This window comes from Phytophthora ramorum (genome assembly GCF_020800215.1).
Source record: "Phytophthora ramorum isolate Pr-102 chromosome Unknown Phyram_PR-102_s0008, whole genome shotgun sequence".
NCBI classification, from domain to species: domain Eukaryota; phylum Oomycota; class Peronosporomycetes; order Peronosporales; family Peronosporaceae; genus Phytophthora; species Phytophthora ramorum.
Genome location: NW_027150654.1, coordinates 1,130,267 through 1,156,685, shown reverse-complemented (window position 1 = coordinate 1,156,685; position 26,419 = coordinate 1,130,267). Strand labels below are relative to the sequence as shown.

The 26,419-nt window shown below is 54.4% G+C and overlaps 6 protein-coding genes across 6 annotated transcripts; 3 read left to right on the top strand and 3 right to left on the bottom strand.

Annotated features, from left to right (window-relative positions):
- Positions 1 to 321: 321 nt before the first annotated feature.
- On the bottom strand, positions 322 to 1,731 carry KRP23_9399 (Calcium/calmodulin-dependent protein kinase type II; the record flags this gene model as incomplete). The annotated part of the gene is made up of 1 exon (XM_067894949.1): positions 322 to 1,731. The coding sequence occupies one exon, from the start codon at positions 1,729 to 1,731 to the stop codon at positions 322 to 324; it is 1,410 nt and encodes a 469-aa protein (XP_067742577.1).
- Positions 1,732 to 2,018: 287 nt separating this feature from the next.
- On the top strand, positions 2,019 to 2,729 carry KRP23_9398 (uncharacterized protein; the record flags this gene model as incomplete). The annotated part of the gene is made up of 1 exon (XM_067894948.1): positions 2,019 to 2,729. One exon carries the CDS (start codon positions 2,019 to 2,021, stop codon positions 2,727 to 2,729), a length of 711 nt encoding a protein of 236 aa, XP_067742576.1.
- Positions 2,730 to 18,986: 16,257 nt separating this feature from the next.
- KRP23_9397 (uncharacterized protein) lies at positions 18,987 to 19,775 on the top strand (the record flags this gene model as incomplete). The annotated part of the gene is made up of 1 exon (XM_067894947.1): positions 18,987 to 19,775. The coding sequence occupies one exon, from the start codon at positions 18,987 to 18,989 to the stop codon at positions 19,773 to 19,775; it is 789 nt and encodes a 262-aa protein (XP_067742575.1).
- A 33-nt stretch (positions 19,776 to 19,808) lies between these two features.
- On the bottom strand, positions 19,809 to 20,586 carry KRP23_9396 (uncharacterized protein; the record flags this gene model as incomplete). The annotated part of the gene is made up of 2 exons (XM_067894946.1): positions 19,809 to 20,378; positions 20,443 to 20,586. The coding sequence occupies 2 exons, from the start codon at positions 20,584 to 20,586 to the stop codon at positions 19,809 to 19,811; spliced, it is 714 nt and encodes a 237-aa protein (XP_067742574.1).
- A 127-nt stretch (positions 20,587 to 20,713) lies between these two features.
- On the top strand, positions 20,714 to 22,042 carry KRP23_9395 (UPF0665 family protein C23C4.06c; the record flags this gene model as incomplete). Its single annotated transcript, XM_067894945.1, has 1 exon — positions 20,714 to 22,042. One exon carries the CDS (start codon positions 20,714 to 20,716, stop codon positions 22,040 to 22,042), a length of 1,329 nt encoding a protein of 442 aa, XP_067742573.1.
- A 144-nt stretch (positions 22,043 to 22,186) lies between these two features.
- Positions 22,187 to 25,644, bottom strand: KRP23_9394 (uncharacterized protein; the record flags this gene model as incomplete). Its single annotated transcript, XM_067894944.1, has 3 exons — positions 22,187 to 24,169; positions 24,240 to 24,362; positions 24,436 to 25,644. 3 exons carry the CDS (start codon positions 25,642 to 25,644, stop codon positions 22,187 to 22,189), a joined length of 3,315 nt encoding a protein of 1,104 aa, XP_067742572.1.
- Positions 25,645 to 26,419: the final 775 nt, after the last annotated feature.

The following is a 26,419-nucleotide window of genomic DNA, read 5'->3' as shown; positions in this document are numbered from 1 at the left end:
GACCGTGCTGTCCTCGAACATGACCAGCACCTTACCTTGTCTCGTCCTCAGTCCGATCCGCACTATTTCCAGGAGCTCCACTTCAACGTTCATCCGTGAAACGCACACTCTCATCGCGACCAAGTGACTTTCATTTTCCTGCTCATTGTTTTCTTACCGCAGCAATGGCGGTTGGACTGTGTCTTCAAGTCTTGAAGTAGTATGTATTCGACTGCCCCACACGCGAGAACAGCGCGAGCTCTAGCACATCGCAGCTGTCCATAGCTGCTACCTGCTACGTGCTGCTCTCCACGAAAATGTGAAACGATCTCTGGGTCCTATCTACTGAGTAGCTGTGGGCGCTGGGGGCGGCACAGCTGAAACATTTGCCGCGGCAACTGCAGGTGCACTCAGAGCGTCCTTGTCGCCTTCATCGCCGCTGTCCTTGTTGCTGCGCGGGCTGCTGCCGAGCGTTAGCGCTTTCGTGAGCGAAATCGTGGCCTTGACGGTGCTAACCGCAGCACGGAATTTCCGACGCGCGTTAAACTTGCGCAGCTCCTGCAACGCCGTGGTGAGCTGCACGTCCTTGACTGCGTCTCCAGCGATCCACGGGTGCTCCAACAGCTGCCGCGCCGACCAGCGGTCCGCAGGCTTGAGCACGAGCATCTTGTTGATGAGGTCTTTGGCCTCCGTCGAGACGTCGTCCCAGTAGGGCGAGTCGAACTCGTAGCGTCCGGCCTTGATGAGTCGGAAGAGCACGCCCTGGTTGTCGTGGTGGAAGGGCGGGTACCCGCAGAGCAAAATGTACGTGATGACGCCGATGCTCCAGATGTCCACCTCCTTCCCGTACGGCTTGGACATCAAGATCTCGGGCGCCACATACCCGGGCGTGCCACAGGCCGTGACGAGTCCTGCGTCTCCGTTCTGGATGGCCGATTTCTTGGCGAACCCAAAGTCGGCCAGTTTGATGTCAGCGTCGTCCTCGGCGCTGCTCAACAGCAGGTTCTCGGGCTTGAGATCTCTGTGCACCACATCAGCGTTATGACAGAAGGCAATGGTCTCCAGTAGCACCTTGACGAGGTCTCTGGCCTCTCTCTCCGAGTAAAAGTTCTTCTTGACGATCCTTTCAAAGAGCTCCCCTCCAGGCATGTACTCGGTCACTAGGAAAAAGTACTTCTCCTCCTGGAACACGTCGTAGAGTTTGACAATGTGCGGGTGCTGCATCTCCCGCAGGATCTTCACCTCGGCCACGAGCGCGCGCAGGTCGTCGGTCGACAGCTGCGCGCGCTTGATGCACTTGATGGCGAAGCGCTCGCCCGTCGTCTTGTGCGTGGCCTCCCTAACCACTGAGAACGTGCCCGAGCCGAGCTCTCGGCCCAGCGCGTAGTCGTCGGCGAAGCGGCGCGCGGCGTCGTGTACCGCCAGCTCCCCGAACTGCACGGCCGGCGGCGGCGGGGGCACGAGGAAGCGCACGACGCGCTCGGCACCGCTGGTGCTCACGAGGATCTCGCGGATCTTCTCGAAGCTCCAGGCGGCCGCCGCGTCCGTGAAGTCGTGCGCATTGACGCCCAGCAGCAGCGACTGAGATCGCACCTCGCCCTGCTGCTCCAGCGCGCCGGCCGCGCCCGCGCCCACAGGGCGGAAGCCATCCACGATCACGTGGCCCTCGCCTGAGGGGGCCTTGCTCACGATGAGTCCCAGCGGGCCAGCGGGCACGACGACATCCACGCGCTTCCACTGCGACCGGTCCATTTTCAGCGGTTGCGCTATTGGTGGCGGAAACGATAATGATAGCTCGGATGGAGCGACATGTTCGGGATACAGTGCTGCTAGGTAAATATGTGTAGGGCGGACCATAGCGATAATGCAAGGGGATCATATCTGACAAGAAGAAAGGGCGTTGACTGTGATTTTGCGAAGATACGATTATAGAGGTGCTGGAAGTGAGAGGTGTTCCAGTAGTTGGTTAAGGGCGGAACGTTGTGACTGTAACGGTGGATATTGGTCCAAAATTCAGGTGGACCATCTGAAGAGCGCTCATGGCGAAGGACGACGCGGCGAATATCCACCGCCCGGCGAAGCGCTTGCGGCAGGAGGCGGTGTGGAGCGCGGGCGCGAGTCGGGAGCTGCTGCGGCTGCGCTTCCGGAAGCTGCGCGGGCTGTTCGACGAGGCACAGACGGTGGCGGACGTGCACGAGGCTTGGGGCATCGTGGCGACTGCGATCAACGAGAACGAATCTCTGGGCCTGCAGGCGGACGCCGTCACGTGCAGCGACCAGCTCACGAAGCTGCGCAAGCAGTGGCAGGACAGCAGCGCGGCGCAGCTGCACCTGATGATGGCCGAGTGTTTCAGCCAGAGCACGACGGTGGCGACGTCACAATCAGCTAGGAGCACTCTCAATAGAGCAGCGGAGGAGGCCATGGTGCAAGACGCAGAGAAGGTGGGGGGCGAGACGTCTCCTAAGAGGAGAAAGACGACGGAGGCATCTTCGTCTCCTCCAGCGTCTCCGCAGGTTGAAGCCCCGCTGTCTCCTGAACCAGTTTCGTTGTCCCCACAGACGATCTCCTCGACGTCACAAAGCGCGTCTTCTCCACCAGCTGAAGACGAAGAATTCCCGAGGCAGGACGAGATCCTGCGGCTGCTGGAGATCCGATCCCAGCAACTCGAGAGACTGGCCCACTCGCACCAAGAACTCGCCGACTGGACTCAAAAAGTCATGGCAGCGATCGTCAACCACCAGAACTTGTAGTCGTATTCACTGAACCAACACCAGTTATTGTGAAAACCGAATATCAATAGTTTGTCCTGTTGAATTAGGCGATAAAGCGAAGGCACCAGAATACTCTGATAAACGATCCAAAAGGAGGGGGTGAAGGCAACTTCCGCGCTCAAGCTGAAAGAATGCCTGCGAAATACGCACTGCTCGCGGACGTAAGTCCAGGTCCAACCATGGCCACGTATAGTTCGGTTTTATAGGGTTAAGCCCTAGTAAATGGTTTTTGGGCGTAGGCTGGGTAACAGAATCCTGCTAACGTTACTGGTACTGTCGGAATTCGGGACACATCACTAACCAAAACGTAAATGAACACTGCAAGTATAAATGACGCACTCATTTAAAAGAAAGGCAGCTATCACCAGTGAGATCGGCTTCCAACGGGGTTTTCTACTTTAAAACAGCGCGAAACCAACTCTGAATATAAAAAAAATAAGCCGAATGCGCTGCCTTTTCAATAACCAACATTGTTCAGTCGCCTCATGGAGCAGAACGGTGAAGAACGGCGAGGACGCCGCTCTTGGAAGGAGTTGTGGCGATCCGGCGGGGACATTTCGTACCAGAAATTCACAATTCTGCTTCCTCGATCTACTACAGCAAATAATGATCTTTTGCACTGAGCAATGGTCCATGTCGAACGTGGAGAAGACGAGTTAGCTTCAACATGGCATGGAATGAGATGTAAAAAAACAAGAATGCGTCTCAACGCTGCAAATCCTCCGGGGAATCTTGTCCAACGCGGTTCAAGAAATTAACGTGCCAAGAAGTAGCACTTACATTCGCAAAAACGAAGGGTTAGGTTTATAAAAGAATCTTGTGTTTGTAAGGATTCACCTAACCCTGACCAAATTGCTTTGCAAACCATAGAAATTTGAAGATGCTTCCGACCTACTTGAGGTTTGTATTGAAACGGTGTCGGAAGCAACTTCCCTTTGTCTGATTCAATAAAATATGCAAAACCGGATTGCAGGGCCAGTCACATCGACATATTTCGTCAATATACGTCAATCAGAATGTGATTCAAAGTTCATCACCAGATTGTGAAGTCCATTCAGGGTATCCAACGACGTATATGGGGCGGATACGAAACGCTGCTGTCCTTTCAAGGCATCATCCGACAGCTCAATTCAAAAGCGTCTGAAGACTGTCGAAACCTCGATGAAAGCTCTTGAAGAGAAAATTGACACCCTCGTCTTGATATTGCAGCCTTCAAGAGACCGTGGCCCAGTCCCAGCGTGTGACCGCTCTACCTGCGAGGAGGAAGTGACTATCCCAGCCCATGGACGGCTTATTTATTTGCAGGCCCACAGGCGGGAGGAAACTACAACCCTCAGGCAGTCCAGGAACTGCGGAAGGAGATCAAGCGCAGCAACGAAGTGAGAACGCGGTGGTCGGTGGAAGGACTGACCTTCACCTGCACTGGATCGGTGGAGGAGAAGATGAGACGAATAAAAAAGGAGAGATAATAAGTGAGGGGGGCTTTCCAACACATGGCGACACAGAGTACATTGTTGCGTTCACTGATGATGTGGGACGCACAAGGCGAGAGGTGTCAGTGAGGTTGCTACCGGAGACTTGTTGCGCCCGAGGCGGCCAAGCGAGTGGGAGGCTTGATGCAGGTAGAGCCACAGGCAATTTGTAGCGGGGCTACACATTCGGTTCACCTCCTACCTTAGTGCAACATGCACTAAGGCACACATTCAGGTGACCACCACAGGGTGGTCCACATTCATAGCAAAAGGCATATGACTGGTAGAAAGTAACACCTTTCTACCAATGAGAGTCATTCAATAGATAGGGGTTCTGCCAGCCATCCAATGGCAGAACCTCTCATTAGAAATATCAGTTTTAGGAGGAAACCCCATTTACAATCAATACAGTTCTCATTTACCACCAAAGCTTTCGTTTGGTTCATTTATCTTGGTTTAAGTATACTTGTGGATACAAGTATACTGAACTTAAGTAAATAACTCCTACGCTTCCTCCTACACGTGCGCACACGTGTAAGCTTAAGTAGTGGGTCTAAGCAGACCCATTACACCTGGTAGCACTTTGTAGTCCGTCCAACGACCGACTAACACGTTCGTATGGAATACGAACGCGGGGCTGAGAACCTGCCCTCGGACAGTAACATGTCCGTGGGTAGCCCAAACACGTCTGCAACGCATGTTGCGCGTGCAGACTGCCCCCACCTGTCGGAACCAGAGTGGGAGGCCCTCCAACGACTGTCAACAGTCATTGGGGAAGCGGCGGTAGCAACGATGTTGCGAACGCTATCACCGACGGAGCAACACGGTGTTGCTCTGGGTTTCATCGTGAAGGAACAGCGTGAAACCGCTGCTCGAACTTCGGTGTCGCCATCGGCCACACCGCGCGTGGAGTCATTGAAACTCCACGTAAGCAGCTACGTTGGAAGAGAGGGCGAGCCTCTCCTCCGTTGGCTTGTCGAGGTCGACACTGCCATTACGGCTCGACGTATCGTCGACCCGTTGTCGAAGGTTGCGTTCGCCATGTCATGTCTTGGCGGACGAGCGAGGAGTTGGGCGTACGGACGCCGACTCACAGATCCTACGTGCTTTAGCACGTACGAGGATTTCAAGGAGGAGCTCAAACAAGCGTTTGAGCCCCCGCAGAACGAGTTCCGATCGAGGGCGGAGTTCCTCGATCTGCAACAGGGCAAGCATGACGTGCATGCTTACGCCCAAAGAGCACGGTACCTGGTCTCGAACATCGTGACCAACCCGATTGACGAGGCGACAAAGGTCGTCACGTTCATGAAGGGCCTTAGAGATGGGCCTGTGAAGACCTATCTCTTCCGAGAGTATCCAAATACTCTCGAGGCTGCAATTGCGCTTGCAATGCAAGAAGAGTTTAGCCTGCGGCAGGCTAAACTGCATGTGAACGCCCCACGGCTGATGCCACGACCGGTGGCAAGGCCGTCGGGAGGTCCCGAACCAATGGACCTCTCGAGTGCGACCGCTGCTGGTTCCCAGCAGCGTCGTGGATCAACGAATGTGCGTTGTTTCCGCTGCGGAAACATCGGTCACTATGCCCGCGAGTGCACAGCACCTGTGCACGCGGCGAGGAGCCGTCGTGGCGATACTGGGTATCGTCACGGGCAATCAAAAAACTAAAGGGACCAGCAGGCGCGGGGCGCCCTGCTGGTGATGCGATCGAGCGTGTCGACATCGGACACGCTGCAATGAAGATCGCTGCCCCCAGTGAGAGTCAATCTCACTGCAAGAAGCAAGATGACAAGCCGAACCTTGTCATCCTGAAGGTAAGCTCGAAGAGAGAGAAGTCTCTTCGTGCTCTAGTGGACTGTGGTGCGTCGAACAACTTTGTTCGACTGCAGAGCCTTCCAAGGCTTGACTTCGAGGAGGTGGAAACACCTCGAAGTCTATTGGAAGTGAGGCTAGCAACGGGTGTCGTTGTTAGAACCGAGAAGCGTATCGTACGCGTACGCTTCTCTTATCAAGAGAAGGAGTTCGTCGACGAGCTTATCGTCCTGGAACTGGACGATAAGTTCGATATGGTGTTGGGCATGCCGTGGCTTGCACGGCATGATCCGGTGATCGACTGGACGAAGCGCACGATCGTGCGCTTCGGGAGCAGCAGCAGCGCGACAGAGAGCGATGGCCCTGTCGGCGCAGCACATGCACCACGTGGTGCATGCGGCCCTCCATCAGAGACAGCGCGGAATGCGGCTGTCTCCGATCACCCGAAGCGAACGCCAACGACTGCGAGAGTCGTTGGAAGAAGATGTGAAACGAATCAGCAGGGCCTGGTTCAATCCGATTCGAGAGGGTCTCGAAGCGTCCGGGGCGACGCGGTAGTGTCGACAGGTAATGTCGACACACAATTGGTCGAAAGACACTCCGCCGTTAGGCGTAGAGGTAAAGAAGACGCGTCGGCTCTGGGAGCCGACGCTGCAAGCAGTGCGGACGGTTGCAAACGTCCCGCACCGGAAATGCTTGCGAGCTCGCGTGCAGCCGGGCTGCACGACGAAGCGATGCGCGATCAAGCCGGGCTTGAACGCGTGCGCCCGCGGGTAAAACCCGCCGGCGAATACAAGAAACAACTGTCCACGGCCGGGCCTGGACAAGAAGAAACTCGCGGAGCCGGGCTCCGCACGAGAAGTGAACGGCGCAAGCGAGAAAAGCTGCGCAAGTCTCGGTCAGGGACCGAGACGCTACAAGCAGTGTCTGCCGGGCAGACACAGGAGTTGGAGACAACCGTCGAGGCACTGAGTGTCTTGACGCGTACAAGTATTGGTCTCCAATACAAGAAGATGAGGCTGGATAATCCTCCGACGTTAGCGTCGGAGTTGATGTCGCTCCCAGTCACAAGCTGGAAGCGTTTCGCTCGCGAACTGCACGATGGACGCATCGAGCAGATCTGCATCCTCTCGGACGTCGAGAGGATGACGTGTGAAGCAGAAGAGCTGAATCAGCTCACCTCTGAGGGCGCGGACGCCCTCAGCGCGAAGTCGAAGAAGGAACGCTTCGACGAGCAAGGCTGGGACTCGCTCAAGGCGAGCCCCTTTTACAAGGTCTTGCGTGAGTACAAGGATGTACTCCCGGACGACATTCCTGCGGAGTTACCGCAGGATAAGGGTGTTCAGCACGAGATTGATCTCGTGCCGGGAACGAAGTACTGCGTCACGCGACAGTGGCCACTGCCGCGTGAGCAAGTCAAGGCAATCGACGACTTCTTTGAAAGTCGTCGCAATGCAGGACAAGTGCGGGAATCGAAGTCCCCGCACAGCGCGCCTACGTTCTGTGTGAAGAAACCACAGGGCGGGTGGCGCATCGTTCATGCGTACAACAAGCTGAACGATGCGACGGTACCGGCGCAGACGCCGATACCTCGAAAAGATGTGATCATCGATTCGATGACCTCGAGTACTATCTTCAGTACTCTGGATCTGAGAGACGGGTTCTATCAGATCCTCATGCGTGAGAGTGATATCCCTCTCACGGCGGTTAGCACTCCGAGCGGCATGCTCTGGGAGTGGCTCGTGATGCCGCAGGGGCTGTGACACGTGGCGACTGGACGTAAAATGTCCGAGCGTCGTTTCCCATTTCCCATGGAAGCACTCGCGGTGATGATTGGTCCAGAAGTGCGCGCGACAGGGAAGAACGAGGACGAACGGAGAACTGGTACAAGTTCCCACAGCATACTGAGACCAAGTGACTTCCAGAAGTCCTCCCAATGTCGAGTTACTTCCGGAAGTCACGTGTGCCTTCCGAAAGTTCCTTCCTGATGTGACTCGCAGATGACCCAGACGTTGTGGGTGCGGAGGCTGACCAGACGCCCCTGATTTATACCCACCAAGACCTTTCCGATTTTCCAGTATACAAAGCCCAATATATTAGCGACCGACCAAGACGACCAGCCGGATATGTTATGCACGAAGAGCCGGCTTGCGACCAGGATGTGTCAGCCTCTCGGATGCTGATTACGCCAAAGGAACCCTATAGTGAAACCAAGACAAATGTGCATGTGGAAGACTTCCAGCAGAGACCTTGACAGAAGACTTCTAGCAGAGACTAAAAATAACAGAGAGTTCGTTTTGCCACCAAGGGCGCAAGTGTTTTCCAGGGCCCTTATCAGTTGGCCTGGAAGCACGCTGGGATAACGCCGGACAAGCCGCCGTGTATTTCCGGGGACCCGGGTTCACCCAGCCTGCGTTTGGACGCGTCGTGATCGCGAAGACCGCCGTGGAACTCTCCGAAAGGCTCAAGACCAAATTAGGCGGTGACCGAGTGACGCGCATTCGTACGTGATCTGTCCTATTTCATATTTCAGTTGGGAGTGTGTCCTCTAGACCCCCCATTTCATAGTAATTGCCGTTTCAGGAGGTTGTTAGTAGTCACCCCCCGGAATTTGATCGAATAGACTGCTGTGTGATAGGACTGTATATTGAGTGATCCGGAAGTGGTTTTCCTTTTGGATATATCTGAAAGTTATCTTCTGGAAGGAGTTATAAATCCTCCTTACTGGAAGTGGTGCGCAACAAGGGTGCATCTGGAAGTGACCAGTCTTCCAGGTGAAACACAAGTAGACTGATGTACGGACCCACTGCTCAAGGGTCCAAAAGAATAAGTAGCAGCTGTATATTGTGTATAACTCTCTGTATTATTTGGTCATCTGGGAAGGCTTTGCTAGTGGTCTAACCCCAGCTGTACTAATTGCGTCGAGAAGTGAACGTACGCACTCTGTATTCTTGTATTCATTTTGATTGTGTAGGAACAACTCATCAGGTGGAGTCCGGTCTTCCGAAGACAAACGACACCTATAGGGATTACACAAGGTCACACGCCAAGCTACTTCCGGAAGTCCCGTACTTTTGGAGGTAGTCTGACCCCATTGGGCTTTCCGAAAGACGAAGTTTAAGCTTCCTGATCGGCCGAGTCTTCTGGCGCGCGTGCGCTATACACCCTGGACGATAAAGGCGTTCACCCGCCTCGCCTCAGCTGAAGAACGCCCCAGCGACGTTCAACAGGTGCGTCACGCACTTGTTGCGCTCGGTGCGCGACTTCGCACCGAGCTATTTCGACGACGTGTTCATTCACAGCCGGGCTGTGAATGGGAAATCGGATGTGGAGATGCATACAGAGCATCTCCGCAAGTTGCTTGAGCTCATGCGAAAGCACAAGCTCTACGCGAACCTGAAGAAGTGTATCTTCGGGGCGACCGAGATACCCGTACTTGGGTGTCTCGTGGGGAAGAACGGCGTACGCCCTGACCCAGGAAAGGTCAGAGTGATCAATGAATGGCCTACGCCTTCAAATGTAAAGGAACTGCGGCAGTTCCTTGGACTCGCCACGTACTTGTGCAAGTACGTGAGCAACTACGCGGGCAAGATTCGCCCGCTGTCGCAGCTCTTAAAGAAAGAGGCTGCATGGGAATGGACTGCTGATTGTCAGCAGGCCTTCGAAGCAGTCAAGCAGGTCTTGACTGAGGCGCCGATCTTGGCGGTGGCCGACCACGATCGCCCATTCCACGTTGTGTGCGATGCATCCGATTTCGCGATCGGATGCGCACTGATGCAACTCGATCACGAAGGTCGTGATCGTGTGGTTTACTACCAATCGCGTCAGCTGAAGCCAGCTGAGCGCAATTACCCGGTACATGACAAGGAACTCCTTGCCATGAAGTATGCACTCGCAAAGTTTCGAGTGTATCTACTTGGGAGTAGACCATTCGTGGTCTACACCGACCACGCATCGTTGCGTACGGCGATCAAGTCGCCGCACATATCACAAAGAATGGCACGGTGGCTGTCATTCTTTGCTGAATACAACTTCCAGGTTGAGTACAAACCTGGAAGGTTGAATGTCGTGGCCGACGCGCTTTCGCGTCGACCAGATTATGCGGTGCAAGAGGCCGACGCCAACGCAGTTGGCGTCGTCAGGACGACTACACCCTCGTCATCCTTGCTGGACGAAGTGAAGGCCGCATACGCACATGATGCGGATGCGAAGCAATTGGTGGAGTACTTCTCCACACCTTCTGACAAGTCTCGTCAGAAGCTGGCCAAACACCTTCGTGCCCGTGTACACCGTTATCGTGTACACAATGGTCTGCTGCTTTACAGCGCAGTCGACGACAACGCAGATCGCATTGTCGTGCCGGATGATCATGAGCTGAAGCTCAAGATCACGTATGAGTACCACGATGCCCCGACATCGGGACATCCTGGCCGTGAGAAGACATATTTGCTTCTCACGCGTGACTTCTATTGGAGTCACCAGTACAAGTGGGTACGCAAGTACGTTCGTGCTTGCGAGGTATGCCAGCGCGTGAAGCCTGCGCCCAATTCGCAGGCTCCGCTTCAATCACTACCGACTCCGTCGGAGTGCTGGCAGTCCATTTCAATGGAATTTGTTTTTGGTCTTCCGCAAGACAACAAGCGGAGGACTGGTATTGTGGTCTTTGTTGACCGCTTCAGCAAGATGGTGCATCTTGCTGCAGTACCAGCCGAGGTGACAGCCAAACAGACGGCATGTCTGTTTGTTGACCTGGTGTTTAGACACCATGGTATGCCACTCGACATCGTGTCGGATCGGGATCCGCGCTTTACAGCGCGATTCTGGCAAGAAGTGTTTACACTTCTTGGGACGCAGTTGTCCATGTCGACTGCGGATCACCCGCAGACCGACGGACAAACAGAGCGTGTCAACCGCGTGCTGGTTGACACCATGAAGAGCTACGCGCACTCGTTCCATCAATGGAGCGACTGCTTGCCGATGGCGGAGTTCGCCATCAACAACTCGGTGCATGTCTCGACAGGACACACACCGTTCTACGTGAATGCCATGAGGCACCCACGCGTACCGAGCGTACTCGGTGCGGTAGCTCCTTCCTTAAGTGGGGGAGGATATCCGGTTAATTCAAAACAACCGGATAAGCACGCTGATACAAGCAATGTATCAGCTGTGACGACTCGCGCACGTACTGCGCGCAGTCATGGCGTCGACAACGCAGTGTCTACGACGGGCGTAGACACTTTAAACCACAACGGACATCACGCGCAGGCCGGGCCTGCTGCGAACAAGGAGCACGAACTGAACCAGGGGTTCAGCTCGGATGCAATGGACTTTGTCCAGCGCCGACAAGCCGTAATTCGGTTTGTCCAAGATGCAATAGCAGCTTCTGTCGATCGACAGAAGCTGAATGCCGATAACACCGGCAGAGGAAACACAAATGAATTTAAAATGGGTTCATTAGTTCTGTTAGCTACGCAGAACCTAGCTAAACATGCAGTTTCCGATTTCGGAGCAAGCAAGCTTGCTCCGCGCTTCATTGGGCCATTCACCGTGTTGGCGAAGCATGGCAACGCGTACATACTGGACATACCGTCCAGCATGCGCCTGCACCCAACGTTTTACGTTGGGCGACTGAAGCCGTACGTGCAGCACGAGTCACCTACGTCTAGTGACTCGCCAAAGCGCTCTCGAGCGCGGCGACGCGCTTCGAGACGCCAGAGAGTCTCGTCCCGACCTCGACCTTTACGTTCGAGGTCGTCTGCGCAACCTCCGCGAGCTGAGCCTTCAACAAGCTCAGCTCCTGACGCAGAGCAGCGAACTGCGACGCTTGGAGACGCTCAACAGCCTCCAAGCGAGACTCAAGGTTTGGTTGACCAAACCCGGGGCGTCTTCCCGCCCCCCCCCCCCCACCCCCGTTGCGAGACGCACGCGGGGCAACTCGCTGGATCGTCCAGCGAATTGTTGGTCATCGGAACCAGACCCGAGGTCCGGTTCATTTTCGTATTCGTTGGAGAGGATTTCCTCCCCAACACGATACGTGGGAATCACGGAATGTCCTGATGGAGGACATTCCGGAAATGGTGACGGCGTACGAAGGCCGCCACCGCCACCTCCGCCGAAGGGCGTAAAACTTGGGCGAGCGCTGTAGTCGCCTACAGCACTCGAATAAGTGCTGCGAATATCCGCAGCACTAGAAGACGCCTGCGCCTGAAAACTGGCGCGCAGGGTCTTGAGGTCGTCAGGTACACACATGGACGTGTACCCGTTGACGTCCCGCTCGGTGATGCGTACTGCTCCGGGGTAGCAGTACTCACAAGCAGTGTCGTAAGGCACTGCGCAAGGAAGTCCAATACCGACTGCACCATGGTGCAGTCGTTCAAGTTTACCACGCTTCGAGAACTTCTCGTAGCGCTCCCGCGCCTGGCTAATCCGGTCACGATAGCCAGCGGGGTTCTTGTTGAAGTTTTCAACAAAGGCACTCCAACTTTGACAAAGTGCCTGCCACTCGGGCACTTTGCTTCTGCGAGAAGTCTTCTTGCTCGCAAACCATCGGAGCTCATGGAAGAGCCCGATGTAGTAGTCGCGCCTTTGATTCGTTAACGGATCAAAGTGTACTCGCTTCGCGACGTCATCGTCAACGATGGCGTTGCACGAGTACAGCGCGTACAGATTCGGTGGCGCGGTCGCACCGAATCGGCTGCCGATCTCAGACTGAGACGGCATCCACGGCTCGCGCACTGGCTCAGTGTGCGAGGCCGCAACAACAGCGGATGGAGCAGAGTCATCTCCATCCCGCGGAGTCGTTAAGGCTCCAGCGGCAGCGAGCGGTGTTCCACTGCCGCTGCGCGAACGCTTCGAGCTCGAAGCGTTCGGGTCGTCCTCGCGTGGACGACGCAGACCCACATTGGGGTCAGTGTGGCCCGGAGACAAGATGTCCTTGTCTCCTTCGAGTTCCCCCTCCTCGACTTCGCTTCCGTAGTCGAGGGGAACTCCCTCTCCACCCGGAGAGTAGATGCCCACAGCAATGATCTTGCCTGTCTTGTTTCGGATGGCATGTTTCTCATGCCATCTCGAGTGGTATCCAGCAACAGAGAGGCGACTCTCTGTTGCCGCGCTTGTCGGCATCGCCGTCGAGGCGATGCCAGTAGCGGTCGTGGCTGAGGCAGCGGCCGTCGTCGCCTTGGAGGCGACGACAGCACTTGCTGTTGCCGAAGCGGCCGGCGTCTTGGACGAACACGTCGTTGGCGTGCTCATTGGGAATGAGCACGTGTTCTCCCGAAGAAAATACGGATTGACGTGTCGAGACCGGCACGTCAAATCCTAACGGGGGGATGGTGTAGCGGGGCTACACATTCGGTTCACCTCCTACCTTAGTGCAACATGCACTAAGGCACACATTCAGGTGACCACCACAGGGTGGTCCACATTCATAGCAAAAGGCATATGACTGGTAGAAAGTAACACCTTTCTACCAATGAGAGTCATTCAATAGATAGGGGTTCTGCCAGCCATCCAATGGCAGAACCTCTCATTAGAAATATCAGTTTTAGGAGGAAACCCCATTTACAATCAATACAGTTCTCATTTACCACCAAAGCTTTCGTTTGGTTCATTTATCTTGGTTTAAGTATACTTGTGGATACAAGTATACTGAACTTAAGTAAATAACTCCTACGCTTCCTCCTACACGTGCGCACACGTGTAAGCTTAAGTAGTGGGTCTAAGCAGACCCATTACACAATTGGCGCTGTGTCGTTTCGGCCGAATGGACTGATTCTGCCATTGGAAAGCGGGATGGCAGCTCTCTTCCAGGAAATGTGCTACAGCGTGTTGGCCAACTTTCCGGAGCTATTCTTTAAAGTGACGGAAGAAGGGCTGATGGTGGTGCACCACTCTCTCAAGGACAAGCATCATAGATTCGACGTAGACACGACAGACCCGAGTTACATAACGCACTCGTGGGAATCGACTTACACTACCTTCCAATGGGTGAGGCGGGGGTAGTCAGTGGCAAGTGCTGTGGTAAAGGTGCAACAGATTCGGACTCAGCAACTCTGGTTGACTCCACACCCGAGGCTCACGCGAGTGACGGTACTATGGACAGAGCGACGGCGGTGGACCCAGACAAGGAAACGATACAAGGAGCTCATACGGAAAGCAGGAGCGGCAAGGCTAGAGGTAGCGAACACAAAAATCAAGTGTCAATGGAGGAAGGCTCACGCAGGAATCGCAGGAGCGCTGGAACGTTTGGAATGGAAAACGGTGCACGTTCTACAAGGGGTCTCAGCGTACCAAGCGCAGAACCTGGTGAAGCTGAAAGCAAATCGGCTCCGACTGTGGGCAGGGATGGAACTGGGTTTCCGGTGCGCAGCAGCGACATGTCGGCAAAGCACAATTAGAGGGGTGCTCCATCTGATGTGGCAGTGTTCGGATGCAGTGAAGTACTGGGATTGCTTGTTGGAAGGGGTGGAACCTCACTACCCACCACGAGACGGGCTGCATGAAAAACGATGCAGAAAGGGTGAGCAGCATTTTTCAGCTCAGACTGAGGCGCTTGCCGAAATGGTTAGTGCAGTGGGGAATAAGAGAAAAACTTGATCCATGGGACTGCCTCGGAGACGTGGCCAACGAAATGTGGGCAGTAGGCTGCGCGGTGATGGTCACGGGGATTTGGCGGTGGAACGTGAATCGTGTGCGCGAAGACGAAAGGCCTACAAGAACGCTGCAAGCGGCCGTACGGAGAACCAAGCGGGCGGCGACTAAGGCGTACAAACGCTACAGATTGGGGTTGTGTCCTCTGACCAGGGAATCGAAGCCCAACATAGAGGTAGTAGAGCGAATACTGCAACAATGGCGGGGGAGGATGAGTTCGTGTGTGTCGCTTTTTCGATGGTGGGTCTCGTGGCAATCTCGGTCCAGGGGGAAGCGGCAGCGTTTTCGTTGTGGCAGATCCTAACACGAGAATGGAGCGATCAGTGTGGGCAACAGCGACGGCCCTAGGCCACCATACTACCACCACCAACGTCGCTGAATTTATTGGGCTACACAGGCTGCTGAGGAGGGCAGTGGAGCTGCAGTGGACGAGGGTTCATGTAGCCAAATGCTCATACGAATGCTTCGTGAACGGCGACCTCCAAAGTAGACGAAGCTGCGGTATTGGTACCGGGAGTCCAGGAGACTAGCGGGTGTCTGTGAAGTCACCAGCTGGACATACCACTACAGGAGCCATAATAAAATGGCGGACTGGGCGGCCAACCACGCTATGGATACTGGACGGAGCACGATGGTGGCACTGGACACAGCGGTGGCTGGACAGAATGAGGTGCTGAATGGTATCTCGAGATATGTAGAAGGAGACATAAGGCAGTGGGCCAGGCGGAATGCAGCTGAGGTCTAAATCGAGCTGGAGCTTAGGCAATGGCGCGCCGATACATGTCTTGCAGAAAAACATCTCCAACAGTGGCGGAGCACAAACGGTGCGAAGGAGATACGTTCGTGGGAGGGGAGGCGAGCGGCGACACTGTCCAGGCTAACTAGCACCTAGATAGAATGGCTATTAAGGTTCATTCCCGTAGGGAACAGTAACACAATATACCTAACACTTATACAAAATAAGAAGGTACGTCGGCGAGTTGGTTTTCTTCATCGGTAGCCAAACGAGAGTTTCTGCTGGCTCGTTTTAGGCCCAGCCTGTTCACCACATCTCCATTCGCTGTGACCATCTCCGTTCTGGCGCTGCAAATATGATACGTCAGCACGTATCCCTTCGCACCTAACGTGCGCATGAGATAAGGTTGTGTACCACGATCGTGGCGTAGTACACATCCGTCAACTTCACCGAGTCCGGGACCCCGCCCTCTGTCACTCGCAGAGTCAGAGTTCCTTTCTTGGTCACGTTCAACGGGTCCCCGTTGAGCTGCAAGCACGACTCGACTTCATCAATCCATACCTCGTTGTTCACTAAATGCCTGCTTGACCCACTGCCAAGTATCCACACGTCGTCGGCCTCGGTCGACTACTCATTCACAGCAAGCGCCAGGTCCGGCTCACGTTGTCGACCTCGGCCGATCTCTGGACAGGCCGACCGAAGGTGCCCGACTTGGTTGCACTCGTGGCAACGCCGCGTTTCTTCGCGTCGCTCGCTCACTGCTGCGACAACCTCCTTGCCTAGGTATTTGTATTTCATCGGCTCCAACTCCCACACCAGAGCAAAGTGGGCAAGTTCCTCGGCTTGCTGCAGGTAGTCGTTCCTCATGTTGTCGACCATCGCCATCAACACGGTACGCAAGTCTGCTGACGCGTACTGCACGATATTGTTCAAAACAAGGTAATCTGCACTTCCACCGCAATCCTCCAATATGGACACCAAATACATGAAATGCTCCGGCCATGTTCTCGGCTTCTTCAGTGCAGTGAATAGCTTCATCGCTTGGGCTGGCGTGATAAACGTCTCCAGCATTCTCTCCATCACGTACTGCAGAGTAGACAGTTGTCCTCACCAGGATTCTACTTACTTATGCTCATACCTATCGGCTGTACCGGACCAGCAAGTCCACCTTGATGGCTTCAGGCCACGCGAAATCGCGCGCAGATTGCGCAATGTAACTTGCTGCTCAAACCTGCGGCCCCACTCTAAGAACCCAAACCCCAGTCTAACATACAACTCCTTTCCGTCGAACGATCTGATCGCCAGTTTCTTTTATCTGGCGTTGGGGTACCGCGCCACCGTGTTCTGGTTGGTCGCCGGGTGTCCGCATGCTCCAGCTTGTCCTTGGCCTCCCTAGTGTTGTGACAGCATAGCAGGCGGCCGAGCGCCTTGAGCGGCGTACAGCAGCTGCAGATGCGGCAATGTCACCCCTGCTGCTGTCCAAAGTACTACGGTGGGACGTCAGGTCTTCGCGGGGTCGCCGTGTACGGCGTCTCTGATGATCTACCTAGGGAATCCATGTGCATTGTCGCTCCTCTCCCGAGATTCGAGGCGAACTTGAATTCATAGGTGGGGTCGATAGCACGTTGGCGCGCACGCCATCTCAGTTGCCACTGCTATTCTTGTCTAGCCTTGACTGCTACTCCTCGATCTTCTCGAGTCTCCCGGCTAACCCACACATGAAATTCAGTAGTTCTGACGCGTTATCCCCTCCGTCTGCTCCGCGGCCGTCGGGGTTGTTGCTGTGGCTCCTTTTGCGAGTCACAGCGGTGCTCTCATCTTCAGTCTCGTCCACCATACCGAGCCTTTCGTGCTCTGTAACGAGTGTTCGTGTCGTCGCGAGCTCCTTCGTCGTTGGTGGTGGTCATTGGGCTCAAGACCTGTTGAGAGTTGATCCTCGCACCAGGTTCGTCAGCACGGTAACACTATAAGGTTCACCACGCAAAAGAGAGGGTGAGATTATTCTTGCACTTCTTCCTATATCTCTGTATCCACCGTGCTGCCTATCTTGATCATTCTCAGCCGCGCGGTGGCTTGGGCCACGGTGCCAATCCTCGGATCAGACGCAGCTGCCGACGTCAGCGCATCAGCGGCTACCTCGAAGTCAGCGACCTCACTTCAACACGAACGACTTCATTTACGAAACCGTGAACCACAAATTGAAAGGTTTACTTGTGGATTCATGAAAACGCATACCCCCCCCCCCAACGCAAACGCAAACGGAGTACTACTCCATTCCATTACAAGAGCACGAAGCCACCTTGATCGTTGTTTCATTAAAAGAGCACGAAAATTAAACTAGATTAAACAATCGGACTGCTGACTACAAAGCAGCTGATTCCGTCAGTATCTCCTCGGTACGGAAGCAACAGCGGATTGATAAGGGGAGTCGTCCCTCCCGCTCTAGCTTCGCCTTCTTCATGTGGCGCTAAGGATCGCTGGGCTGGCACGCGCTCAGCGAAGGGCCAGATGCCCAGCTTTCCGTCGAAGACCTGTTGTGTTACGGGGTCGAAACGCGGACGGCCAACCGCAGCCAAGAACATCACCTTAGTGATGTAGCGCTTGCTGCGAAGTCGTCGAACAGGTGCCTCTTCGTCAGGCAGGAGCAGGAAGCCTGAGTGATGTAAAATAGTTTTTTGTCTACGTGCACAGTGTCGAACATTTTGTCGTACAGGATCGTGTCTCGCTGTATGTGCGATAGTGAAAATTGCAGACGCTAAGCCCAGTTAGGTTGATCTTGCTAGCGGGGGCTGACTTTTCCATGGTAATTGGTGGTCTTTGGGCGAGGATGGGCGAAATTACGTTTGAGAATCTATGTTCCAGCCAGCGATGGCATTCTAGCGCCACTCAACCAACCATTGCGTCACCAATACTGAGCTCTATAGACAACTGAGTATACCAAACTACTGGCGGCAGCGAGTCGCGTGTTTTGATACAGACTATAGTATCTTTTGTTACAAAATAAAGTTAAACGCATCATATTTCAAGCTTCGTGCTCTTGTAATGGAAAAGAGTAGTACATCTTAAAAAACCACTTTCCTTAGACAGAACTGACATTCTTATTTGTAGGCGTTACTAACTAATATACATACCAAACGAAAGCTCTGCATGCCGTGCATCACGCTGTGTCATTCCCAAAACCAAACAACACATACGCTGGTAGATATCGTTGGTTTTACAAACTATCTTCAAAGAAAAAAAGATTTTATTTCGTAATTCAGTTTGGTTTTAGCGATAATTCGCCGCGTTTTTAATGAGTGATCATCGCACCGCACGGCTACCAACCTTGGTACGTTCTGGATAAGGCTGCCAATTAACCCAAGGCCACAAATATTTCGAGTAAGTGACGTTTTACCCAAGCAAGCTCCATTGATACTCCAGAGGGGGGGGCATAGTTTTCGACTATTAAAAAAAGTGGTAAAAGGTTTTCTTATTAATAAAAGATTAAAGTTTAAATACACCCCAAACCGCTTCCTGTCGCACTTAACTGGAGTCGGTGGCGTTGGCTACATATTCCTCGTCCTGTGGAGTATGGACGGTCTCGAGAGCGCTCGACTGCAGCTCCTGCTGGGGATGGCGTTCGGTCCTGGGCTGCTGGAGGGCCAGGCGGCGTGGCGCGACGTGCCGGAGGTCGTGCGCCGCTCCTTCCTGCTATTGGCCAAGGAGCTGCGGCGTCTGCATCGGTTGCTGGCTGCAAATCTGCAAAATCCGAATCCTGCGCTTCAACATGCTAAAGATCCGGATGTTCAGGACCTTCAGAGCCAGCTGGCCTTGCTCAGGATGCAGATACAGGACGCACAGGACCAGGCCGACGCGCGCCACCGCAGGACCAATCAGAAGCTCTCTAGTCTGTGGGGGGAAGTGGCTGCCACCGCCGAAGCCGCGGCCGACGCGCAGGCACCACCGGACGCGACTAGCGAGAGACTTTCAGCGAATTGGGAGACCCAGTTGCTGCTGCTGCAGCGCAGGATGGACGAGCAGGACCGGAGCTTTCGGACTTGCAGGGTCCAGGACCAACAGGTCGACCAGGCCCTGCACGAGCTTCAAAAGGGTCACGTCCTGTGCCGTCAGGAGCTGCGACGCCTGCAGAGGCAGTTCTTAGCCCACGATCATCGTGTTGTGGGGACTACCGTGCAGGACCTACAGGACGAGGAGGAAGTGAGAGCTCCTCAGGACTATAAAGAGGGTAGCGGGATGAAGAAGAAGCAGGACAGAGCTGGACACGTCCTGCTGCATGAACGCTTCGTGGAGGCGCTGAAGCTGCAGGACAGAGGAGGACTCAGTCCAGTCGCTGAGCATGGCGCTAGTGCGAGCGGATAACGCTCTATTTTGTTGAAGTTAATGTTTGTGTAGCTAATCAACGCAGCGAAGAAACTGCAAGCGGAGGCGGAGAGTCTCGCTCAGCTGTCGATCCTGCTCTGGGAGCGAATTTGTGACGTTTTTGATAACTGTTGCCAGCGGTAGGACTTGTGCCAACTCGAAGACGCGAAGGCGGACGCCCTGCCACACCAGGTCAGCGGCCTTGGAATCGGGAAAAGCAGGTTCGGAGCTCTGCTGCTGGAAGGCGTTGACCCCACAAGTTAGTGCTACCATCCAGCGGTTGAAAGACTCGACGCTAGGGGCGACAAACACGTCCGTGGCCTCCACTGTACCGAGCACATCAACATTGTTGTCCGCATCAAGTTGAAGTGAAACGCTGTGCGCTGGCGTCGCATGCAACACGAGCTCCTTGATGTCCAGCAACCGAACAGAGGCGACTCTATTATCTACGTTCACTGGTGCAATTTCAAGTGTAGATCCGTCCTTCGCGAGCTGTAGCGTTACCGCTTCCGTCTCGACGTGTGGCCTCGAGTCTGTCGCCGCTCGAATACGCTGGAACCTGGTCCCGCGCTTCGCCTCCTGGATGCCGCTCAAATTCAGTCTCTAATGGCAGCAAATAACGACATGAGCTTCGAGTTTGTTGTGCCTCACATGGTTTAATACTAGCCTGTAACTCGTGCAGACGTTGTGGGAGCGACTTCTCCGATAAATGTGGGGTCAAACCTGCATCTGTGAGCAGAATTTCTTGAAAAAGCTGCTGAGCTCTACGCGGGTGCAGTGGTAGCGGTAGAACTGGCGGTGTCGCCGCCATCTCCTTGTCGCGCGTAGCCGACGAAGATCAAAAGCCGCAGTTGAACCGACGCACCAAAGCCGAATCTGGATCGGTCGGCGTTAGATTTACGATGAAGACACCGCCGGCGGCAGACGCCTCCAGTGCAATGGCAGATTTGCCACCTTTCCGGTTCCATGAGGAGGAACTGCACAAACTTCAAGAGGCACTACCCAGGGATCTGCACATTCTACGGCTCCGGCTCCGGTTTGGGTTACCTATTCGAGTCCAACTTGGCCAAAGATTTCGCGTGGTGGTAGACCTCGTTGATGAAATGGGTCAACCAATATCAAAGGACCTTCCACCGCCTTCAGGGATCGACATTTCGCTCGCTACTCCTGGCTCGGCGTTCACCAACAACCATAAGAGCAGTCCTATAGACACCAATCAAATTCTTCTGAAGGTCGAGGATGAACTCACGTCTCAAGGCACGACCCAACTGCAGGCCAAGTGGGTCTATTGGATCTCCTTGCACAACGCAACAGCATCTGCAGATATTTGCAGTGAGGTTCCTGTTAGTATCATGATCCAGTCAAAACAGACACCCGTAGCATGCAGTAGCTCCAGTAGCGCGAAGGACTCTCGATGTCAGCTGCGATCCTTCTGCGTTGGTAGTTCCTGGTTAAGCGAACGAGTTCTCGTGCTGCCACTGCGAGTGGACCTTCAAGTGACAAGCTCCAGTCAAGTAGACCGCGCAGCCACCACAAGCACAAGCTGCCACCGCATGTTTCGATCTTCGCTATCCACAAGTCCGGCAGCAGCACTTGACAACAAGGAACGCGGCCTTCTTGTGATCGAGGAGAATTACGGAGACGCTATGGGGTCTCACGTCTGGGACGCCTCTATTCTGTTGAGTTTTGCAGTGATTCGAGCGGGAATCAACACTCCTCTACAGCAGAAGCTGACTAGGAACAAGACAAAGCAGGCAATTCTCGAACTGGGTTCCGGTTGTGGGTTGTTTGCCGCTGTGCTGACGGCTCACCTGTCTTCAGACACGCGGTGGACGACCATTTTCACAGAGAAGCCCGAGTGCACAGAGCGACTGCAGACCAACCTCGATCGAAACGGCCCGCCAGCGTCTTCTTCTGTACTTCCGCTGGAGTGGGGTGCACCGCTGCTGAAAGAATTGCGTGAAGCAGACGTTCGTGTCGTGTTTGCAGCTGATGTGTTGTATCATTGGGCAGCACACGAAGCCTTTCTCGCTACTCTCGACAGTTTAGTCGGGGAGCAGGAATCCTCCACGAAGTTGCACGTGTTTCTGGCGCACAAGCGTCGTAGTAAGGCTTCCGCGACGAAACTTGACGCGCTTGCATCAGGAACCTTCGACTCTGCAGCGCATTGCGGTGCTGCTATTGACACGTCAAACTGTCGCTGGCTGCACTGGCAAGTGGAGAAAGTTGCTTCCATCGGACGAGTCGACCTCTATATCCTCTCATAGTGCCCTGGTAAGGTGGTCGCCCAGCAGTGAAGAACGCACATGAACTCGAGATAAGGTACATGTCCATTTAACAGCGATGAGGTACTGGTATTTGCACTGCCTGTCGGAGATCAAGTACAAAGTCATTCGAGTTGTCGTCACAATTCACGTGTGCTTGTCCTTGCGGCGTGACGCTCGTGTCTGTAGGAAAAACCTAATGAAGTTGACCGCGCCCTGCAGTTCCACCACCAGCTCGTCGAACTCCTTCTGGAAGCTCGTAAAGTCTCCGACATCGCTTTCTGCCACTGCGTGCAGTAGCTTGGCCACAAAAACCTGTACGCGACGAGCACATACGAACTCGGATGACCGAGCCACGAAATCCAGCGCCTCGACCAACGCGCCGCGATTGCGAGTAGTCAGCGAGCTCTTGAGCGTTGGGATCATCTGCGTGTCCACCAGCTCTGCGTAACCATCGAGCATCTCCGCCATGGCAGTACGGTTCTGTACATACAGCACCAAAGCGGCCTTAGTGTCCACGGGCGTAAGATGCTCCAACTCCTCAGTGGTAGGAAACAGCCGCTCTGTGTCGGGAGGAATGCTCTCATCACTCTGCTTCCTTGGTTCTTCAGGAGGCATACTCGACGCTTGTTGGGGTTCAAGAGCTTGGTCGGGATCGTCAACGGAGCCCTCGGAATCTCCATAGTCGTCCTCCGAGTCGTAGTCCGGGTCAAAATCGTCTGCAGCCCTCGCTCTACTGCCGGCCGAGTAGAGATCAGCGTGCAGCTTCTGGTAGTGGCCTCCAATACCATCCTGCTGTGCTTGTTGCTGCTGTCTGTGCATCTGCATGAAAATACCAATGTGCTTGAACCGTTCCCGGAAATGAGCCGCCACAGGCGACAACCCAGCACGAGCTTGCGTGTCCGCATACATCGCACGATGCGCCTCTTTCTCTTTGTACTTGATGAGCCCCACCATCGCTGCGTCCTCTTTCGCAAAGAGCTGCAGCACTCGGTCATTCAGCTGCTGCGCTTGGGGACTCGCATTGTGTGCCATCAAAGGCGTTGTGCCCCTAGTGTCCGCCATTGCATCAGCTCCACGACGAACGGTGTCTCTTGATCCAGCATCGCGTCCGAGGAAATTTGACGGTACAGTCGTTGTGGCCACTACATCGTCAGACCTTGCAGTACGGCCCGCTCGGCCCCGAGCTGTCCTCTTGCTGCCTGGAGCAGCACCGAAGGCTGTCGTCTCACCGAGAGTGGCGTTGTGGTCATTCCTCGTGCCAACGTTTTCCACAAGACGCTCCTGTTCTAGCACCTGCATGACATCGCGGAACTGACAGCAGAGGTTGTATCCGATGGACGATGAATGACACAACCCGCAGCTTGATACGCTACTCGACGCGCCAGGCAGAGATGTAGTAGACCGTGCAGAAGAGGGTTTTGCACTGTTCCTTTCCGCCTGGTTGACGTTCTTGTCGACGCGTGGTGATGAGGCATTTGACTGCCTTCTACCCGTTCCAATGACGTCCACCGATGAGCTGCGGCGCAAAGAATCCCTTCTCTGCGGTCTTTCTGAGACCGCGACGGCACCACTTTCACGTCTGGCGCTGTTTTCGCTTGCACTCAAGCCGCTATTCGGTCGGCTGCTACCTCTTCTTGTGAGTACCGTGCTATCCTCGAACCCGATAGCCACGTTCATACTCCGAGCTTTCTCACTCATGTGTTGATCAATGCGCTTTAGGCGCCACTCCTGGCGATCTGCGTAGCGACTTTCGGTCTGACGCGTTGACGCTGCCACCTGCGATCGAAGTTGTGCTGTAAAACCTGTTCCGCCACGCAAATTCGGGCCGTAGACCTTGGTCTGCCCGGATCGCATGCGTTGAGACTGCTTTAGCTGAGACTTCGCTCGAAGAAGCAGGCGCTCCATTTGCTGCTGCGCCAACGAAAGCCCAGCACTACCGCTGCTTGAGTCCAATAGTCGTAGTTTCCAGGCCCCACGACGCTCTACAACATACTCGCCTGGATTGATATCCTTCCCTGCGATAGCGGGTGGCAGCTGACGGAGCACTGCCACCCCTGCATCGGAATCCGCCCCTAAGTAAAACCAATCCTGCTCGAGGTAGACCTCGTCATTGTTGTAGACAAAGTTCTAAGGCCCAAAAAGCTTACAGTTAGTCCCATTCACAGACTTTTCAGACAAAAACATGAGAGAAACGTACATCTTTTTGCTTCCGACGCTGACATACAGCGGAGCGAATGATCCACTTGCCCAGCATCTTCGCGCTTTTGTTTCGCAGACGCGATTGAATCTCGTCTACTTGCATATCGCCATCATCTCGACTCTGCGTTCAAGACACACGTATCCATGTTAATATACCACTGCTGCCGCGTCAAAGTATATGAATGTCCACAAACCTTGGGGAGGTAGGCGGTGACAGGGATTGGATATCCAACAGAAGCAGGAGCTTGCACGTCGTTGCGAATGGAGTCGTCGTTCAGCAAACCGAGAGCCTTGAGCTGTGGAGCCTCGCGCACTTTAGCACCGAGAACGCCACCTTGCTCCCACGAAACATCCCCTGGGCCCACGCTAAGCTGCAACCACACAGAATCTCCATAACGTATCGAGCCCGCACTTCGCACATCCGCCAGGTCTAACAGAGTGATAATCGCTCGGTCCTTGTAGCCTTTCACCTGTGGCATTTGCAGTTTCTCCAACGATTGCACGCGTACCTGGCCATCAGGACTACCGACCATCATCAAGTGGCCATTAAACAGTTCCAGTGCCACGCTGCAGCCGTATGATAATCGTGACGCCTGTGAATTGAAAGCATTGCGAAGCTTTTCGGCGTCGGATAGTTGAACAATATTTGCAGCAGCAGCAATTACGGGCGCTGACGTGTTTGCTGCGGGGCCTGATACACCAGGAGCTGCAAGTGTCATAGGAGTTGTTGTTCCTTGCGTTGATCCACCTCCTTGACCTGCTTGAAACGCATTTTGAAGTAGATTTGGGCCGCTGTTTTCGTTCGCGTGGCCATGGTTGGTAGGAGACGCTGGAGGAAGTACTGGAGTTGAGACGGAGGTTCCTAGTGCGTTGAGTCTCTTCATGATCTCAGCCGAGTTGAAATTCGAGCCCCCAACCACCCGCAGTCCTGCTCCTATCAGTGCTGATGGCGACGAGGTAGATATCGCGAGCGTTTTCCTACTGCCTTGCTGTTCACGCAGTCTCCCCGGCTGGTGCAGATCTGGTAAGCTCCCGATTGCTGGCGAAGACAGCCTATTGGGAATTCTGCTATGTTGCTTGAAGCTGCCGTCGTTATCTGCAATCGAGCCCTTCGACCCTCGTGACCCCGTCTTACCTTCGTGGCTACCACGATGACCTCCTCTACCTTGCTCCATCGCGTCATTCCCTCGACGGTGGTCACCTCCACCATTAGTTGATGCCAATGACTCCTCTTCCTCACTGTCGTCGTCATTTGAAGACTCCGAGAAAGTCGACAGAGTCTGTTCACCCGACGGCAGCGTGTTGCGGTCATGAACGAGGTCCAAGTACTGCCAAATATTAGACGACCGCCCGAAAGCATGCGGCCGCGAGTTTGGCGGCGTCTTCGTCACTGCAGGAATCATACGTCCAAGTACTAGAGATTCACCAGACCAAAGGCCTCAAAACTCCTCGTCGAGCTCAACTGCATGTGCACTTTCGGTGCCACGCTAAATGAGGACAGGCAGACGTGCTGCCATCTAAAAGCGGAGGTGCCTCACAGCTTCGCATCTCGATGTTCACTTCGGCATGAGCTAGGACATCCCAACTGTGCAAGACCTTGGCTCCGACCATCTTGCATTTGCTTGTATGAATTTACCTTGAGTGTGAATTTGAGATCTTCCAGTGCACGCTTTCGACAAAGGGTCGGTCGAGTTTAGACAGCTCCGTCGGTTCATTCCAGCGATGAAGGAAGAGCACGTCCACGCGCTTCAGTCCCTTCGGGATCGAATTCGGTGCGTACACTCTGTGCTTCGGGTTGAATCAAGCGGCAGGCGGAGCTGACCTTTTGGCAACTTCGTCCTACACAGAGCAGTGTGTGTTCATGACCAAGCGCAATGGGATGCAACATGGAAGGTATGGAACCCGATGTTGCTATCAAGAGCAGCTTCCTTCATCAACTACGGTGGCATCCTTTCTCACTCTGTGCTGCAGGAAGTACTGGGGGAAGTGAGCAGTTCCCGACGAGTTTTCGTACCCCCCGGGGTATTTTTCGAGGTGTTGGACGCTAACAGTGTACATCTTGGTCGAGCGGATACCCGTCTGCTGCTGCGGCGGTTCCAAGAGCAAAATGGCGCAGTAGCCGCAACCAGGTTCCTTCGCTGGGTAGCTCTCAATGCTCCCGCCGACCACACGAATCCT